The sequence below is a fragment of the Oncorhynchus mykiss genome, chromosome 8, assembly GCF_013265735.2.
Source record: "Oncorhynchus mykiss isolate Arlee chromosome 8, USDA_OmykA_1.1, whole genome shotgun sequence".
NCBI classification, from domain to species: domain Eukaryota; kingdom Metazoa; phylum Chordata; class Actinopteri; order Salmoniformes; family Salmonidae; genus Oncorhynchus; species Oncorhynchus mykiss.
The window spans coordinates 10,363,657-10,383,290 of record NC_048572.1 but is presented as its reverse complement, the minus strand read 5'-3'; the positions used below and the strand labels follow the sequence as shown (position 1 = coordinate 10,383,290).

Genomic DNA, 19,634 nt, shown 5'->3' with positions numbered 1-19,634 from the left:
TGTCTGAAAAGTATTAGAGAGAATGATTTAGTTCAGTTTATATTTCTTTCATCACATTCCCAGTGGGTCAGAAGTTGACAAACACTCAATTAGTATTTGGTAGTATTGCCTTTAAATTGTTTAACTTGGGTCAAAAGTTTTGAGTAGCCTTCCACAAGCTTCCCACAATAAGTTGGGTGAATTTTGGCCCATTCCTCCTGACAGAGCTGGTGTAACTGAGTCAGGTTTTAAAGTATCCTTGCTCGCACACATTTTTTCAGTTCTGCCCACAAATGTTCTATAGGATTGAGGTCAGGGCTTTGTGATGGCCACTCCAATACCTTGACTTTGTTGTCCTTAAGCCATTTTGCCATAACTTTGGAAGTATGATTGGGGTCGTTCTCCATTTGTTAGACACATTTGCGAGCAAGATTTAACTTCCTGACTGATGTCTTGAGATGTTGCTTCAATATATCCATGTACTTGTCTTCCTCATGATGCCATCTATTTTATGACGTGCACCAGTCCCTCCTGCTGCAAAGCACCCCCACAGCATGATGCTGCCACCACCGTGCTTCACGGTTGGGATGGTGTTCTTCGGCTCGCAAGCCTCCCCCTTTTTCCTCCAAACATAAAGGCCATTATGGCCAAACAGTTCAATTTATTTTTCATCAGACCAGAAGTTATTTCTCCAAAGTATGATCTTTGTCCCCATGTGCTGTTGCAAACCATAGTCTGGCTTTTTTATGGTGGTTTTGGAGCAGTGGCTTCTTCCTTGCTGAGAGGCCTTTCAGGTTATGTCGATATAGGACTCGTTTTACTGTGGATATAGATACTTTTGTACCCGTTTCCTCCAGGATCTTCACACGGTCCTTTGCTGCTGTTCTGGGATTGATTTGCACTCTTTGCACCAAAGTACGTTCATCTCTAGGAGACCGAACGCGTCTCCTTCCTGAGCGGTATGATGTATGCGTGGTCCCATGGCGTTTATACTTGCATACTATTGTTTGTACAGATGAACGTGGTACCTTCAGTTATTTGGAAATTGCTCCCAAGGATGAACCAGACTTGTGGAGGTCTACAATTTTGGCTGATTTCTTTTAATTTTCCCATGATGTCAAGCAAAGAGGCACTGAGTTTGAAGGTAGGCCTTGAAATACATCCACAGGTACACCTCAATTGACTCAAATGATGTCAATTAGCCTATCAGAAGCTTCTAAAGCCATGACATTTTCTGGAATTTTCCAAGCTGTTTAAAGGCACAGTCAACTTAGTGTTTGTAAACATCTGACCCACTAGAATTGTGATACAGTGAATTATTAGTGAAATAATCTTTCTGGAAACAATTGTTGGAAAAATAACTTGTGTCATGCACAAAGTAGATGTCCTAACCGACTTGCCAAAACTATAGTTTGTTAACAAGAAATGTGGGGAGTGGTTGAAAAATGAGTTTTAATGACTCCAACCGAAGTGTATGTAAACTTCCAACTTGAACTGTACATATGGACAGAACCAAAACAAAATCAAATGATTCTGTCTCTTCGCAGCACAGTCTGCAGAGCTGGGATGGTTGTATCCCCCCTATATATAACATTCTGTTCCTAGACTGTCATTGAAAATGACAATTTGTTCTTAACTGACTTGCCTAGTTAAATAAAGGTCAAATATATATATATATATATATATATATATATATATTTTTTAATTATATTGGTTGCAAAAATAGAAAAACAAGTTTTAATGACTCCAACATAAGTGTATGCAAACTTCTGACTTCAACTGAATACAGGGCATTTGAAAAGTATTCAGACTCCTTGACTTTTTCCACATTTTGTTACATTCCGGCCTTATTCTAAAATGCATAAAATATTTTTTCCCCCCTCATCAATCTACACACAATACCCCATAATGACAAAGCAAAACTTGACAAAAAAAAACCTGAAATATCACATTTAAGTAAGTATTCAGACACTTTACTCAGTACTTTGTTGAAGCACCTTGGCAGTGATTACAGCCTTGAGACTTCTTGTTAATGAAGAAACAAGCTTGGCACACCTGTATTTGGGGAGTTTCTCCTCTCAACCTCTGTCAGGTTGATCGGGAAGCGTCGCTGCACAGATATTTTCAGGTCTCTCCAGAGATGTTCGATCGAGTTCAAGTCCAGGCTCTGGCTGAGCCACTCAAGAACATTTAGAGACTTGTCCCAAAGCCACTCCTGCATTGTCTTGGCTGTGTGCTTAGGATCGTTGACCTGTTGGAAGGTGAACCTTCACCCCAGTCTGAGGTCCTGAGATCTCTGGAGCAGGTTTTCATCAAGTATCTCGGTGTACTTTGCTCCGTTCATATTTCCATCGATCCTGACTAGTCATCCAGTTTCTACCGCATAAAAAAATAACCACAGCATGATGCTGTCACTATCATGCTTCACCGTAGGGATGTTGCCAGGTTTCCTCCAGACATGCTTGGTTTCATCAGACCAGAGAACCTTGCTTTAAGGTGCCTTTTAGTAAACTCCAAGCGGACTGTCATGTGCCTTTTACTGAGGAGTGGCTTCCGTCTGGCCACTCTACCATAAAGGCCTAATTGATGGAGTGCTGCAGAGATGGGAGAACCTTCCAGAAGGACAACCATCTCCACAGAGGAACTCTGGAGCTCTTCCAGAGTGATCATCGGGTTCTTGGTCACCTCCCTGACCAAGGCCCTTCTCCCCCTATTGCTCAGTTTGGCGGGGGGGGGGGGGGGGGGGGGGCAGCTCTAGGAAGAGTCTTGGTGGTTCCAAACTTCTTCCATTTAAGAATGATGGAGGCTACTGTGTTCTTGGGAACCTTTTAAAGCTACAGAAATATTTTGGTACCCTTCCCAAGATCTGTGCCTTGACACAGTCCTGTCTCGGAGCTCTACGGACAATTCCTTCGACCTCATGGCTTGGTTTTTGATCTGACATGCACTGTCAACTGTGGGACCTTATATAGACAGGTGTGTGCCTTTCCAAATCATGTCCAATCAATTGAATTTACCACTGGTGTACTACAATCAAGTTGTAGAAACATCTCAAGGATGATCGATGGAAACAGGATGCACTTGAGCTCAATTTCAAGTCTCATAACACATGGTCTGAATACTTACGTAAATAAGGTATTTCTGTGTTAAATGTGTCATTATGGGGTAGTGTGTAAACTGATGAGGAAAAAATGTTTTAATAAGACTGGATGTAATAAAATGTGGAATAAGTCAAGGGGTCTGAATACTTTCCGAATGCACTATATATATATATATATATATATATATATATATATATATATATATATATATATATATATATATATATATATATATATATATATATATATATATATTAGTGCATTCGGAAAGTATATATTTAGTTGAGCTTGCATTGAATTGCCCCTTCCTGTTGCACACAAAAAGCTACCATTCCCCCTGTCATCAAAAAGAGATTGATGGCTGATTTAAGATGAGGTTGTCAACCATGTTACTTTATTTGGCACTTAATAGGCATATAGTATTTTTTATACTTAACCTCAAGATTGGAAGGAATGCCTTTTTTTATTAGGTTGAAAATGTGTTCTTTATGACAGAAAGTAAAAATTAAGTGACATTTCCACCCCCCCCCCCCCCCCCCCCTAGCCAAGTTAGGCTACTCAAAAAGCACCTAATTGGTGGAGCGACCCACCTATAAACCTCACATGATCTACAGTTCCATTTTATCTACCAGACTCTGACACATGTTCTGTTACTGTGACAGAATGAATCTGAAGCAGAAAGCTTGGTTGGACAGCGCTTCCAATTTGAGAGGCAAGGAGAAGTATTTTGGAAGAGACACATTGACCCAGACAGGCCACTTCCACAGCCATCATTTGATGGAATACATCAGTCAAGACAGATGGGCACAACGTGTCACTGAATAATGTCAGTGGAAGTGGTGAAGACCAAACCCAGAAACTTGAGACAGATGAAAGTGGAGTGGACAGCGGATGAGCAATGTTTTCCCTCCATCCCCAGGATGATGTTTGATTTTTCACAGATTCAGACGGTACAGTGAGGAGGCACAAACACCAACCAGCTCTGGCACGTCTTTACCTTCTCCGCGATGGAGGTGCTTTGCTCCGTCTCCGACTGTAACACAGGACCAGATGAAATCCCATTCTCTTTGTAAGACCCATTCTCCTCAACTACATCGTCTCCCTCTTCATCCTTCAGGAAGAAAAATATCATTTTAGAACCAGGTTTAAAAATATTTAGAATTAGCTTCCTAACCTCAGCCAAGACAGGGCTAATACATCTTGATAAGCAATGATACAACATTTGTCTTCAAGATGTTTTCATAAAATTGTATAAATTGCCAATAAATCTGTTATTTTTGACCCTATTGTCTCATATTACTTTAACTACAACAGTGAAAGATGATACCGGTCTGCTCAAGATGTACATAGTAAGAATGGGACTCATTATTTGAGTCTGAAAATACAGACGGCAACGCATTTGCAAGGGGATTAGAGCCAGGTAAAGCCTGTGTTGTGAATCAGCAAACCTCATTATCAACAGCACACTCCATGCACACACGATTAGTTGATCAATCCCAGCAGACATGCAAATCAGTGTTGTGTTGTCAGACTGACACTCAAGTAGCAGCAAACGCTTATTTTAGTTCAGCATAAATAAACAGACAAATTAGAAAATACCGGGGTGGGGGGGGGGGATGTTTTTATAGATGAGACATTTATAGATGAGCTGGTTTAAACAAGACACTATGCATGCAGAACTTCTTCAGGACTGGTCAGTAGTTTAGAGCACAAACAGAAAAGGGACTCCTATTTTCTTAGTATGTACCTGTCCTGGGAGCAGTGTCAGAGCGAGACATTGGAGCCAAAGTTTGTGCTAAACTGAGAGATGAGGGCAGTTACCTACCCTTTTTCATTCCCTTTTTAATTGAGAGATTCACAAGAGGCAATGACAACGACATTGTAAATGGCAGCAAAACAACAAAAAAGCTAATTTTGTCAGTTAAATAGAAATGAAAAGGGTTCCATTCGTCCCCTTGTTTTTGCAGCACCGACAGTCACTCACACAAGCACAAAGCAGTCACTCACACAAGCACAGTCACTCACACAAGCACAGTCACTCACACAAGCACAAAGCAGTCACTCACACAAGCACAGTCACTCACACAAGCACAGTCACTCACACAAGCACAGTCACTCACACAAGGCACAGTCACTCACACAAGGCACAGTCACTCACACAAGGCACAGTCACTCACACAAGGCACAGTCACTCACACAAGGCACAGTCACTCACACAAGGCACAGTCACTCACACAAGCACAAGGCACAGTCACTCACACAAGCACAAGGCACAGTCACTCACACAAGCACAAGGCACAGTCACTCACACAAGCACAGTCACTCACACAAGCACAGTCACTCACACAAGCACAGTCACTCACACAAGCACAAAGCACAGTCACTCGCACAAGCACAAAGCACAGTCACTCAACATAAGCAGCATTAGAGGTACTCCGGGAGTATGACGATCATGCATCTAGTAGTCTAACGCAGTTGAATGTAGAAAGCATTGAGACAAAGAGCATCCATGCTTAGACGGAGCATCATACATGAAAGTCAGTCGCTGTTTGCAGGATGCGAATAGCATTGACAAGGGGTTATCCAAGACATTAGTAGGTTATGGCTGACAAGACTCTGGGCTAGACTAGGGTGGACCAATGTGGCCAAGCTGGGGACTGGAGGGGGGTAGCTACAAAGCTTAGAAGAAGAAGGAAACCCGATGGTGGCAGCTAGAGCCTCACCGTTGTGACCCCCATGGAAAGCAAAGCCCTGGCTCTATAGTGCCAGCAGGAGATGGCGGCCAGCATGGAACTGGCAAAGTCCTCTACCTGGTCTTCCTCCATCAGAATATCATCCGAGTCACATTCCTCCCCCAGGGTCGCCCTGCCCTTGTGGGACGATGACCCTGTCCTCGGCTCCTCAATGTCACTGGGGCTTAGCCTCTCAAGTGAGCCCTTCCTAAGGCCCATATCCTCCTCCTCTTCTTCTTCTTCTTCCTCCTCCACACTAGGCCTCTCAGCCTCGGACTCGCCTAGGCTCGAGCCCAGGGTGCTGACGCTAGCGGCTGCCTGAATGGAGCGCGGGTCATCTGGTAGGGTCCCTTCGCTGTCTGCATGCTGTAGCGTGAAGTCACACAGATCACACAATGCATTTTGTCTGACGAACCTCCTCAAGACCTATTCAGTAAAGCCTGTTGGGTATCTCCACACACTCAGCAAATACTCTGGATTGTGTGAAAACATGAGTCCTGTTACAAAAATCGTCTCATACCCACATGTGGTGACATTATAGAGCTACAGTAAATCCCAGACAGAGCAACAGGATGGTTCCTATTAAGACCCCTAAAGTGCCTGGGAATAAGACACTGATTGCCAATTGACAAGACATGCATTTCACATCGAGTTCAGAGTCCCCCCCCCCACCTTTGGATAAGACACTGCATGGAGTGAAAATTGAATAGAATTCTGTTAATTTGTTCTGAAATAATCATGAGAAAGCAATCACTGAGGGCAGTTCCAAAATATAAACTGTAATTTCCTGAATTTAAGCCCACTAAATTAAATATGTCCATCTCCAGATGTATGTTTCCTCTCACTTAGAAAAAAAGCCTTCCTTTGTATGACGTTAGCCATCTTTGAACGGCATGTTAACTGACATTATTAACCGTAAATTCCCCTCGGCTGGGCTTTGAGAGCAGAGGTAAGTGCAGCATAATAGAGCACGTGTTTGTTATCAAGTAGAATTTCAAATGGACCACTCTGGGCTTACCTTGAGGACGGCTGTAGGATCCCCACCGGTAACAGGACAGGTGAACAAGAAGGGAAGAGAAATATTTTTAAAAATGTATTTAAAAAAAATGGACAAAAAGCTAAGTATTCAGTCAATTGTAAATTAAACAAGCCTAAGTTAAGCCAAATTGAAAATGCACTCAATGACAATGATACCTCCCCGATGATGAAATTGAGTTCGCTTCTCCAATGAATTAGTCTAATATCCTTAGACGAAACCATGCCAAAGTTACATATGACTGACAGTTCCATATTGAGTTTGGAAAATGAATTAGTCAGTCTGCAGTCTGACATCATTGTTTGCTTGGACTAAACCTAGCTCACTGTCACACCAAACAAGGTGCATGAAAAAATAAAATGGATAATGCTAATGTCACATTTTTCACTAAAAGTCTGAATCAATCGAATGGGCAAGAGACACTGATCGGCTCTCCAAACCACATTTGACTACTAGAAAAGAGCTGGAGAGACACTCGATGGAGCAACCAAGGGGCTTTTATGCTCTCATTTCAGAGGGAGAAGTAAAAGACCTTAGCTTTTGTTCTCCCCAAAACGGGGACAAAAGGGCTATCCTTTTACTGCTACCCACAGTTTCTTTGAAGCACCTGCTGTGTGATGGTCCCTCATCACACACTGGTGGAGCAGCATCAATTTTTACAGTGCACAATGTCTTTATGTGACGCATTGTTTTATCAATACTGTGTTATTGACTTGTTAATTGTTTACTCCATGTGTAACTCTGTGTTGTCTGTTCACACTGCTTTGCTTTATCTTGGCCAGGTCGCAGTTGCAAATGAGAACTTGTTCTCAACTAGCCTACCTGGTTAAATAAAGGTGTTCTCAACTAGCCTACCTGGTTAAATAAAGGTGAAATAAAATAAAAAAAATAAAAATGAATGATGTAGACTATTGTTTTGATGTGTTGTTTTGTTTCAGTTTGGACCCCAGGAAGAGTAGTGGCTGCTTTGGCAGGAGGTAATGGGGATCCGAATAAAATACGAAATACTAGACATAGAATTCACCATTTGCACCAGCATCATAGGAGATGCGCATTTCCTCAAGCTAACCCTTTCATATTTGGTTACCAACTGTGACTATTACACAGAGGAAGTAGGTTCTGAACAGTCACAAAAAGGTTCTCAGAGGTGTTTGTCATAATGGCTGATGATGACATGAAATTGGCTGGGATGAAAGCCTTGTGTCCTTACCTTTGGTGTTCTTCAGGATCTGTTTGGTCGGTTCTGAGAGAGAAATAGACAATGAGCACATCTCAAAAGAGAGCCACTTCAGACAGTCCCCGCCTCATCACAATTCAAAAAACTGCATGGATGGTCATTGTCAAATCCTTTTCAGTGCGATACAATATTTGAGTTATGTAAATGTGACACGTAAAGCCAAATCTGAATCCAGGCTAACAAAGCATGTAGAGTAACAGTTAGCTACGTGACTGACACACAATTTGAACATTGGCCAAATCAAATCAAAATTTGAAAACACTAGAGTCATAATATGTCTCCCCATATAATGTCCCTGTACGTTCACATACACAGCAGTGAATGGTTTACCCATCAATAATAGATATTTGAGTTTCAGGACTAAAGTTGGGTGCTTACCTGACTGCCGTCGGCCCTGACGACCTTCTCTGGGAAACTCGTCTGATTGGCAGGACATGGCCTTTTTCATCCTCTCTGGACTGTACCGGAACTTTGATGGGTCTTTTAGGCACAGAGACAAACATGGGTTAACAGACTTACAAATCATGAATCACACCTGATGAACTTATAGTCTAATGAATGACATCATGATTCAAGAACAATAAACACAAAAATATTGAAGAAAAAATTCAGCTGATGCATGATGGTCAATCCACTCACTTTCCAATATTATTACAGTGTGCGGCTTTTGTATATAATTAATACATATATTCTAGTTAATTTATTCTGGTCAAGTACTAATGAAGAGTCCTTTAAGAGGAGGCAGTCTGAAATAATAAATACACAACGCCTGCCATTCCATCATTTCTAGAACATTTATTAATAAATAACTTATCTATACTGAACAAAAACATAAAACGCAACATCTGAAGTGTTTGTCCCATGTTTCATGAGCTGAAATAAAATATCCCAGAAATGTTCCACATGTACAAAAAGCTTATTTCTCTCAAATTGTTTACATCCCTGTTAGAGAGCATTTCTCCATTGCCAAGATACTCCATCCACCAGACAGGTGTGACATATCAATAATCTGATTATTACACAGGTGCATCTTGTGCTGAGGACAATAAAAGACAGCTCTAAAATATGCAGTTTTGTCACAACACAATGCCAGACTGCAACAATGCAATGTCCACCACAGCTGCTGCCAGATAATTGTATGTTAATGTCTTTACCATAAACTGCCTCCAACATTGTCTTAGAGAATTTGCCAGTCTATGAGCTCCATATCCGGCTTCTTCACCAGCGGGATCGTCTGAGACCAGCCACCCAGACAGCTGATGAAACTGAGGAGTACTTCTGTTTGTAATAAAGCCCTTTTGTGGAGAAAAGCTAATTCTGATTGGCTGGGCCTGGCCAACCCACTTGGGAGCCAGAACCACCCATGGCAGCACCCCTGCCCAGTCATGTGAAATCCATAGATTAGGGCCTAATGAACTGATTTCTTTATATGAACTGTAACTCAGTAAAATCTTTGAAATTGTTGCCTGTTGCATTTATATTTTTGGTCAGTATATTAAAAGCATCCCTCTCCGCCACTCTTAAATAAATCAACTTTGTTCCGTTGTTGCTTGGATATAAAAATACGCTGGATGGCTGGGCAGAAAAGTGCATTAATAATCACTACAAATACTCACAAATCGAGTCCATTTCTAAGATTGCCTCCTTTGCCTGATAAAAAGAAACACAAAAACAACCGTCAGCTATCCCTCCCTTAGATTACCCCCTTCCCTCTTTAATATTAGCAACAGCACCTCATATGTACCTTCTGAGGGATGATGGCTTGATGGTTTTCGAGAATGATCCTTTTGATGTGATGGGCCCATAGTTTTCTCTCTTCCACAGTCTTGGCCTGAGGGTAAGGGGGTGAGAGAGGGGGCAGGTAAGTTCCTATGCATTCCCACAGAGAATTCACTACAGTAAAGATAAAAACAAACACCAAAAACAAAAAAGACAGTTTTATGGCTATGATAATGATGGCGTAATGATGATTTGTTTTGGCAAAAACCAAGCCAGTACATCAGTACACCTACATTCTACAGGTGCAGGTTCTTATGAACAGCAGGCCTTATTTCAATCTAGTCTACATTATCACACAACAGGAACAATGCCTGCAAGGTGAGAGTTGACCTACTTTAAATATTCATACAGTTGTATTATCAGAATCAGCCATGAACACACACACACGCGTTTGTATTACTATCCTTATGGGGACCAAACAAATGATTCCCATTCAAATTCCTATTTTCCCTAACCACTAACCCAAAAGCTAACTCATAACACTGACCCTTAAATCTAAAACTGCCTTTTGTCCTTGTGGGGACCAGCGAAATGTCCCCACTTGTTAGTTTTTTCCCTTATTTTACAATCTTTGTGAGGACGTCTGGTCCCTTCAAGGTTATAAAAACCAACCTCCCCACACACAATATTGTAATCTGATTCACATGCTTAACTATGGCATTCATGATTCTAAAAGTCCACTACTAATGTGTTCTCCTACCATGTCTGAATTCCCATGAATTAGCCACTGTGGTACTGTGCGGTTGGTTGAGAGGTCTCCCTCACTCACCTGCACTGTGTGGGGCTGCTTGGGGTGCTTGTAGTGAGTGACGCTGAAGCTTAGAGAGTCCTTGGCACTCTCGATTAGCATGAGGGTGGAACACTGTAGCCAAACACGAGAGAAATGAAAAACGAATGAAATATAGTTAAGAGAAAAGATTGGTCCGCACTCAAATAGGGACAATTAGATGTAATACTAAAGTATATTCATTAATTCAGTGTGCAGGGGACACTGATGAACACGGATCAAACCCAGTGTCACCAGAAAGATAGTAAAGACAAACGTGACATATCAGGAAGGTGGAAGAAAGTTAAAAAAAACATTTTTTAAAACAAGTTAGAAAATATTCATAAACCACAGAAAAGAATCAGGTCCGTCATTATCACTGACGCAGGAAAGGAGTAGATCAGTTCCAGTCCTACTACCTAATCTGTCATTCATCATCAGGAAAGAAAGGAAACGACGACAGGAAGTTAGTTTAGACCAATGGGACAAACCACAGATAAGCCAAAACACACTCAGCTCTGTTTTTCAATTGAATTAAAATTCAACTCAATACGTCTTCATTAATCCCCTTAGGGACCATTGATAAGACATTATCAGAGCACAAGTGCAAATTTACATAAATCTCCAAATAATGAATATACAATAAATGCAACACAGACTTCAAGACATTACTTTTCGCCATTCAAACTAAGTGATTGGAATATAATGGAGACTTTACAAAACAAAATCAGATTTGAAACAGGAAAAAAATGCAGGACAACAGGGTTGACAAATCCTGACCCCCTAACCCTTGACCCCAGCAAGCAGCACTCACCGAGATGAGGGTCTTGAAGACGTAGTGCTCTCCTCGGCGCCTGGTGATGAGGAGCATTCGGTCGAAAAGAAAGAGTGTGCGCTCGTTCTTGGCCCGGTGGACCTTGAAGGTGCCCTCCAGGACCAGTTCCCCGTACGTGGTCAGGTCCGGTCCTTTCCAGTTGATCAACAAAGACTGGACCTCCTGGACAAGCCAACACAGATGAGGTGATGAAGGAGCACCTATTTATTAAACACCCAACAGCAATAGACATCATAGGGTGAAAAGGGTATCATTGTGGCACAAACAATGTTAAGCAATTCATTTCCCCAAAATGCTCAAGGGTGTTTCTTGAAGGTGTGTTTTTGTATTGTTGAGGGTGTTTTTGTATCGTTGGGGGTGTTTTTGTATCGTTGGGGGTATTTTGGTATCGTTGGGGGTGTTTTTGTATCGTTGAGGGTGTTTTTGTATCGTTGGGGGTGTTTTGGTATCGTTGGGGGTGTTTTTGTATCGTTGGGGGTGTTTTTGTATCGTTGGGGGTATTTTGGTATCGTTGGGGGTGTTTTTGTATCGTTGGGGGTGTTTTTGTATTGTTGGGGGTGTTTTGGGGATATTTGGGGGATGTTTTTGTATTGTTGGGGGTATTTTGTATTGTTGGGGGTGTTTTTGGGGATCGTTGGGGGGTATATTAGAGGGTATTTTGAGCAGTGAAGGCTCGTCAGAGGAGGAAGGAAATGACAGGCCAAAAAGATAAATCAAGGACAACAATCACATGAGCCACTGCTTGTTCACCCCGCTATCATTCAGAAGGAGAGATCAGTACAGGTGCATCAAAGCTGGGACAGAGAGACTCAAAAACAGGCCATCAGACTTAAAATATCCATCACTAGCCGGCTTCCGCCTGGTTATGCAGCCCTGCACCTTAGAGCGTCTATCTCAAGGCCATCAGACTGTTAAACAGCCTCTATCTCCAGGCCATCAGACTGTTAAACAGCTTCTATCTGCAGGCCATCAGACTGTTAAACAGCTTCTATCTCCAGGCCATCAGACTGTTAAACAGCTTCTATCTCCAGGCCATCAGACTGTTAAACAGCTTCTATCTCCAGGCCATCAGACTGTTAAACAGCTTCTATCTCCAGGCCATCAGACTGTTAAACAGCTTCTATCTCAAGGCCATCAGACTGTTAAACAGCTTCTATCTCCAGGCCATCAGACTGTTAAACAGCTTCTATCTCCAGGCCATCAGACTGTTAAACAGCTTCTATCTCAAGGCCATCAGACTGTTAAACAGCTTCTATCTCAAGGCCATCAGACTGTTAAACAGCTTCTATCTCAAGGCCATCAGACTGTTAAACAGCTTCTATCTCAAGGCCATCAGACTGTTAAACAGCCATCACTAACATAGAGAGGTCGCTGCCAACATAGACTCAAATCTCTGGCCACTTTAATAAATTGACTTATTAATAAAAGGTATCACTAGTCACTTTAAATAACGCCACTTTAATAATGTTTACATATCTTACATTACTCATCTCATATGTGTATACTGTATTCTATACCATCTACTGCATCTTGCCTATGCCGCACGGCCATCGCTCATCCATATATTTATATGTACATAGTCTTATTATGCGGTATTGTGTGTAGATTGTTGAAGACCTTAATTTATGGAATCCATTTGAGAATAAGGCTGTGACATAACAAAATGTGAAAAAAGTCAAAGGTGTCTGAATACTTTCCGAAGGCACTATAGTTTACGGGTAATAGATCCTCCAAACAGAGTTAAATACATAATCAAGCCTAACTGCACATGATAAACAAATATATTCCAATGACCAGTAAATAACTGGCCCCATGAGAAATGAGTCTAAGAACACAATGTAGTCGCTGTTTATTTTTACACGGCCTTTGACGACAAGCCCTGCGAGGGCTACTCTGTGAGGGTCTCCCGGGGTTGGCTGTGCCATGTTGTCTCTGGTCAGACATGTTGTACACTCAATCTAGTTTAACAAGAGAGGAGAACCATGGAGGGTTTGTAATTGATGTTCAGAACATTGGGATGTGTTCCAAATGGCACCTTATTCCCTTTATAGTGCACTACTTTTGACCAGGGCTCATAGGGGCCTCTGGTGAAAAAGTAATGCACTATAGGATATGATGTGCCATTTGGGACACAGCCTCTTCACATGCACTGACCTGACCTGCCTAAATGAAATGTAATAACAGCACAACATGAGACAGGATAGCGGCAGGTAACCTAGTGGTTAGAGCGTTGGACTAGTAACCGAAAGGTTTCAAGATCGAATCCCCGAGCTGCCAAGGTAAAAATCTGACGTTCTGCCCCTGAACAAGGCAGTTAACCCACTATGCAGTCATTGAAAATAAGAATTAGTTCTTAACTGATTTGCCTAGTTAAATAAAGATCAAATAAAAAAATGTAAAATAAGGATTAGACAGACGGCCAGTGGGTTTAAATGTTTATTAATGTGTGAGGGGCTTATTCACATTGATTACACAGGGTGTTTGTGTTCAGCTGTGTGTGGCAATCATTTCGTAATTGTCTCAGAATATGTATATATGGTTGTTTGCATGTTTGTGTGAGGGTTTGCATGAAGTCTGTTCAGAGGTCTGTTCAGCTCTGTGTGGCAATCATTTCGTAATTGTCTCAGAATATATGTTTATATGGATGTTTGCTTGCTAACCTGCAGTCGAACGGCATGCTCGTGTTTCCTCTTCATGTCGTTGATGTACCAGGCCACGCCTGTCATGGTGTAGATGGCTTCCTCCACTACCTCATAGCCCTCCTCTTGTGGGTCAAAGTGCTTGGCTATCTCCTGCAGAAGGAACACAATAGTTATTTAAACTAGTGCACTTCCCACAGACATGGCTTTTTAGTGAGAGTTGTTCTGTTTGTTCTAGTAAGAAGTTGAACCTACGGTGTTAATATATCTGAATAATTTCAAGCTGCTTTGGAGAGCACAAATTGGTTCCTTCAAAAATGCATCCTTTCTTCCTCCCATCCTCAAGAGTAATTACTGATCTGACATGGATGGATAGGGGAAATCTATGAAGTGGAAACCCATCTTTACACCTATCAATGTGTCAGATCAGTGATAACTTCAAGGGAGGGTAGGAAGGAAAGATGCATTTATGCCTTTTAAAAGTATTTGAACCAGGATGCTATGGCAGGGCATTCCTTTGGTGGTTAGTTGGAGCAACTACCTGGAGCAACTACCTGGAGCAACTGTGATACTTGATGAGCCTCTCAACAGGCTATATTCCAATAGTATTAGTGCTGATCTAGGACCTGTCCAAATAATTGTATTAATTGTGATCTAAAAAGGCTAAACTGATCCTAGATCAACACTCTTCTCTGAGACGCTTTGTGGACATTGGCCCTGATCTAGGATCAGGTCGCCCCCCTGTCCCTTATTCATTATGATCTAAAAAGGCAAAACTGATCCCATCTCTGTACCTGAAGCAATAGGTGGTACTTGAGGATCCTCTGTACAGGCTTGAGCAGGTAGGAGCCCAGGGGAAGGGAGCGTTTTAGTGAGGCCTGCCGCTCCCGGAACAACTTGGCCAAGGATTTGTTCCTCATGCAGTCTGTCAGAGCAGCCACAGAACTAGAGATGGAGAGAGGACCGGGTCAGTACTACAGAAACAGAACTAGATGGAGAGAGGACCGGGTCAGTATTACAGAACTAGATGGAGAGAGGACCGGGTCAGTACTACAGAAACAGAACTAGATGGAGAGAGGACCGGGTCAGTACTACAGAACTAGATGGAGAGAGGACCGGGTCAGTACTACAGAAACAGAACTAGATGGAGAGGGACCGGGTCAGTACCACAGAACTAGATGGAGAGAGGACCGGGTCAGTACTACAGAAACAGAACTAGATGGAGAGAGGACCGGGTCAGTACTACAGAACTAGATGGAGAGAGGACCGGGTCAGTACTACAGAAACAGAACTAGATGGAGAGGGACCGGGTCAGTACCACAGAACTAGATGGAGAGAGGACCGGGTCAATACTACAGAAACAGAACTAGATGGAGAGAGGACCGGGTCAGTACTACAGAAACAGAACTAGATGGAGAGAGGACCGGGTCAGTACTACAGAAACAGATGGAGAGAGGACCGGGTCAGTACTACAGAAACAGAACTAGATGGAGAGAGGACCGGGTCAGTACTACAGAAACAGATGGAGAGAGGACCGGGTCAGTACTACAGAAACAGATGGAGATAGGACCAGGTCAGTACTACAGAATGATTGTCTAGATGAAAGTATTGGACAATGATTGAATAATTGCACACAACACTTAGTTATATGAACGGATGAAACTGGTGCACATCTCCACATTTATCTCTACAATTCAATATTTGTGTCATATGTTCCCCCAATTACCCATTTCAATATGATCATATTCATCGTTTTTGTTTCTCACCCATTTCATTTGAGAAAATGGACTACAATTTGTACATTTCTCTGGAGTGGGTTGAAAACACAACTAATAGGTGTGTAGGATGCACAGGAGGTTGGTGGCACCTTAATAGGGGAGGACGGGCTCGTGGGGATGACTGGAGCAGAATGGTATCAATCACATGCTTTCCAGGGGATTGATGTCATTCCATTTGCTCTGTTCCGGCAGTAATGAGCCGGTCAACCCAATTTCTCCGTATAACTCCTTTTTTGTGTGTAACAGCACAGCAAACAGAGTATACTTTCTACCACTAGGTGTCAGTAGCAGACATCCCCCCCATGGTTTTCTTCACATGCTCAGTCTGTTTCTGTGAACAGTTGAGCCAGTAAAAGCTGCACATGCCAGGTACACTGGCCAGCTAAGAGAGTTCACTTACTTTGGGTAGTTGGTACAGTACTGTGTATAGATCTCAAAATACTCTCTCTGAAAGAAAAACATGATACGTTACATAGTCTCAATACTGTTCGAAAGGGAGTGTTTATCCACCAGAAATGACGAGTGATTGGTTTCGAGCACTGAACGAAACTCTTCAGCTGGGCAGAGAATCATAGAGAATCATGCACAGCATAATAGGATTGGAATTGCACTAACCTTCATGACGAAGCACCTAGCGATGGCAACAGGGTCGTTGTCACACATATCTAAGGACTGCAACAGTTCACTGCAACAGAGGTCAGAGATCAAAGATGAGGCCTGGTTACATCAAATGGAAAATTATACAGGTATGACTTTTGCAAATATATTGCAGATATCGTAGTGATGTACATTTCAATCACACTCGTAACACACAAACCAAAGCAGCATTTACTTAAGGCTTTTGTCGACAACTCCCTGAAATGCTACATTTCATAATCGATACTAGAAAAAGAGATGTGGTTAAATATTGTTGTGTGTCCATCTTGTCTTCAGGCCCAAAGTTGTTTGCTTTGGAGCGTCGAGAGCCATGATCACAGGGAAATGGGCAGAGAGACAATCTTCCAGCGTTAGGAGTTCGAGAGACACAGCAAACCCAGACCGCACGCCACATCACGCCATGCCCTACCACACGAGTGACACAGCAAACCCAGACCGCATGCCACGCCCTACCACGAGACACAGCAAACCCAGACCACACGCCACGTCACGCTATGCCCTACCACACGAATGACACAGCAAACCCAAACTGCACGCCACATCACGCCATGCCCTACCACACGAGTGACACAGCAAACCCAAACCGCACACCACATCACGCCATGCCCTACCACACGAGTGACACAGCAAACCCAAACCGCACGCCACATCACGCCATGCCCTACCACACGAATGACACAGCAAACCCAAACCGCACGCCATGCCCTACCACACGAGACACAGCAAACCCAGACCGCACGCCACATCACGCCATGCCCTACCACACGAGAGACAGCAAACCCAGACCGCACGCCATGCCCTACCACACGAGTGACACAGCAAACCCAAACCGCACGCCATGCCCTACCACACGAGACACAGCAAACCCAGACCGCACGCCACATCACGCCATGCCCTACCACACGAGAGACAGCAAACCCAGACCGCACGCCATGCCCTACCACACGAGAGACACAGCAAACCCAGACCGCACGCCATGCCCTACCACACGAGAGACACAGCAAACCCAGACCGCACGCCACATCACGCCATGCCCTACCACACGAGAGAGACAGCAAACCCAGACCGCACGCCATGCCCTACCACACCAGACACACAGCAAACCCAGACTGCACACCACACCTCAGCATGCCTTACCACACGAGAGACACAGCAAACCCAGACCGCACGCCATGCCTTACCACACGAGACACAGCAAACCCAGACTGCACACCACAGCATGCCATGCCCTCAGTGCACTTTGTCAGCCACTTCAGATGGGCAAACCAAAACTTACCATCCACAACCACTGGAGTAGCAAAAACAGTCCCCCGATAAGACTAAACAATCAAGGGACGACAACAGACAGATGTGTCAGTTTGGCCTCTGTCTTCAACGTCTTTGGTCTCACAGAGTTTAGCCATATAACAGCCGGGAACACATGAGTTATTTAGGACAGGGTTTTAATTACAGTGCAGACTGGTAGAGACAGTATAAGGAAAAGGAAAGACTGATAAAAGGTCAAGAGAGAGTGAGAGAGAAGCATGACCTCCCTTTAAAATGGGAAGCATGAACCATGATCTCCCTTTAAAATGGGAAGCATGAACCATGATCTCCCTTTAAAATGGGAAGCATGAACCATGATCTCCCTTTAAAATGGGAAGCATGAACCATGATCTCCCTTTAAAATGGGAAGCATGAACCATGATCTCCCTTTAAAATGGGAAGCATGAACCATGATCTCCCTTTAAAATGGGAAGCATGAACCATGATCTCCCTTTAAAATGGGAAGCATGAACCATGATCTCCCTTTAAAATGGGAAGCATGAACCATGATCTCCCTTTAAAATGGGAAGCATGAACCATGATCTCCCTTTAAAATGGGAAGCATGAACCATGATCTCCCTTTAAAAGGGGAAGCATGAACCATGATCTCCCTTTAAAATGGGAAGCATGAACCATGATCTCCCTTTAAAATGGGATGCATGAACCTTAAATGTTACAGGGACAATTTGGGTAAAAGATGAAGATAAATTCCTGATGAGCACCAGTTACTCTCTGAAGTACAGCTATTGGGCATCGATGGTGAAGAAGCAGACAGGTAAAGAGCTTCAGGCCAATCACAGGTTAGGTTGACAACACCTCAGAACAAAACAGCTCATATCTCTTTTCTCCCTGAGGGGGAAAACACACCATCAGCACATAATTGAACAAACCAACCGTTATGGGGTTAAATAAGAGTCACCCAGTAACCACGCCAACAGGACAAATGGCTTTTCTATCTCTAACCAGGAGTTAGAAAAACACAGGAATCAAATTAGTTACTTTGTTCCAGACAGGATGCCCTTTGGTTGTAGGGTGAGATCCACAAAATAGCATGACACTTCACGTCATCAACCATCCCTTGACTGTCATTTGGGAGAAGATGTGTAGGTATACTTCTATAACATAACCGTAGGGCCGGGACGATACCAGTATCGCAATACTGATTAGCATTAAGGCAAGGAAACAAAACATGAAGCGGATTTAACTTCTTTAGGAAAACAGCCCTAATGTTGGAAAAAAAACATCATCATGTCGTCATCCAGAGTCACATGTGTTTACTTTCCAAGCTACAGCATAACACAATATTTTACATACAGCGGGTTTTTAAAGGAGTTCGGTCTGCTTCGTTTACATTTTTACCCCGGAAAAAACATGACGATACTGCTATCGTCACAACCCTACATAACTCTAGCAGGCACAACTTTACACATTCAAACAGTCATTTGCACAGCCACAGGCGTCTACAATCAAGCACCACTGCAGAGTGCCTTTTTGAAGATTGTCTATATAGACAGTGTATATAGACAGTGTATATAGACAGATCAGGATGGTGGTACGAGGCTAGTGAGCACCAATATTCCATGTGCCTCTCAATCCCTTTTCACACAAATTCCAGACACACTTTATTTCAGGTGCTTTCTTATGAGCCAACCACTCTACAAAATAATAATTAGGTAGGAAGTGCCACTGTGCAATGAAATTAATAGAGTTTATCATCTATACCAGTCTGCCTAAAACGGAACAAACATTAATCCATCTTGATTTGCTGGCTCGTTGCAATACTTATATAC

The 19,634-nt window shown here is 42.9% G+C and overlaps 1 protein-coding gene across 4 annotated transcripts in view; it reads right to left on the bottom strand.

Annotated features, from left to right (window-relative positions):
* LOC110529353 (pleckstrin homology domain-containing family G member 3) overlaps window positions 1-19,634 on the bottom strand; it is a 117,488-nt gene that overhangs the window by 8,333 nt on the left and 89,521 nt on the right. For 2 of the 4 annotated variants that reach the window (XM_036984732.1, XM_036984730.1), the window contains 13 exons: window positions 16,498-16,567; window positions 16,283-16,329; window positions 14,899-15,049; window positions 14,126-14,257; window positions 11,445-11,627; window positions 10,634-10,726; window positions 9,830-9,916; window positions 9,702-9,735; window positions 8,464-8,565; window positions 8,059-8,091; window positions 6,831-6,841; window positions 5,804-6,178; window positions 4,078-4,191 (listed from right to left, as the gene is read on the bottom strand). In XM_036984732.1, the coding sequence (XP_036840627.1) occupies window positions 4,078-4,191; window positions 5,804-6,178; window positions 6,831-6,841; window positions 8,059-8,091; window positions 8,464-8,565; window positions 9,702-9,735; window positions 9,830-9,916; window positions 10,634-10,726; window positions 11,445-11,627; window positions 14,126-14,257; window positions 14,899-15,049; window positions 16,283-16,329; window positions 16,498-16,567 (1,432 nt within the window). The remainder of the gene's footprint in view (window positions 1-4,077; window positions 4,192-5,803; window positions 6,179-6,830; window positions 6,842-8,058; window positions 8,092-8,463; window positions 8,566-9,701; window positions 9,736-9,829; window positions 9,917-10,633; window positions 10,727-11,444; window positions 11,628-14,125; window positions 14,258-14,898; window positions 15,050-16,282; window positions 16,330-16,497; window positions 16,568-19,634) is intronic. The other 2 variants (XM_036984731.1, XM_036984733.1) reach the window with 2 other exon arrangements.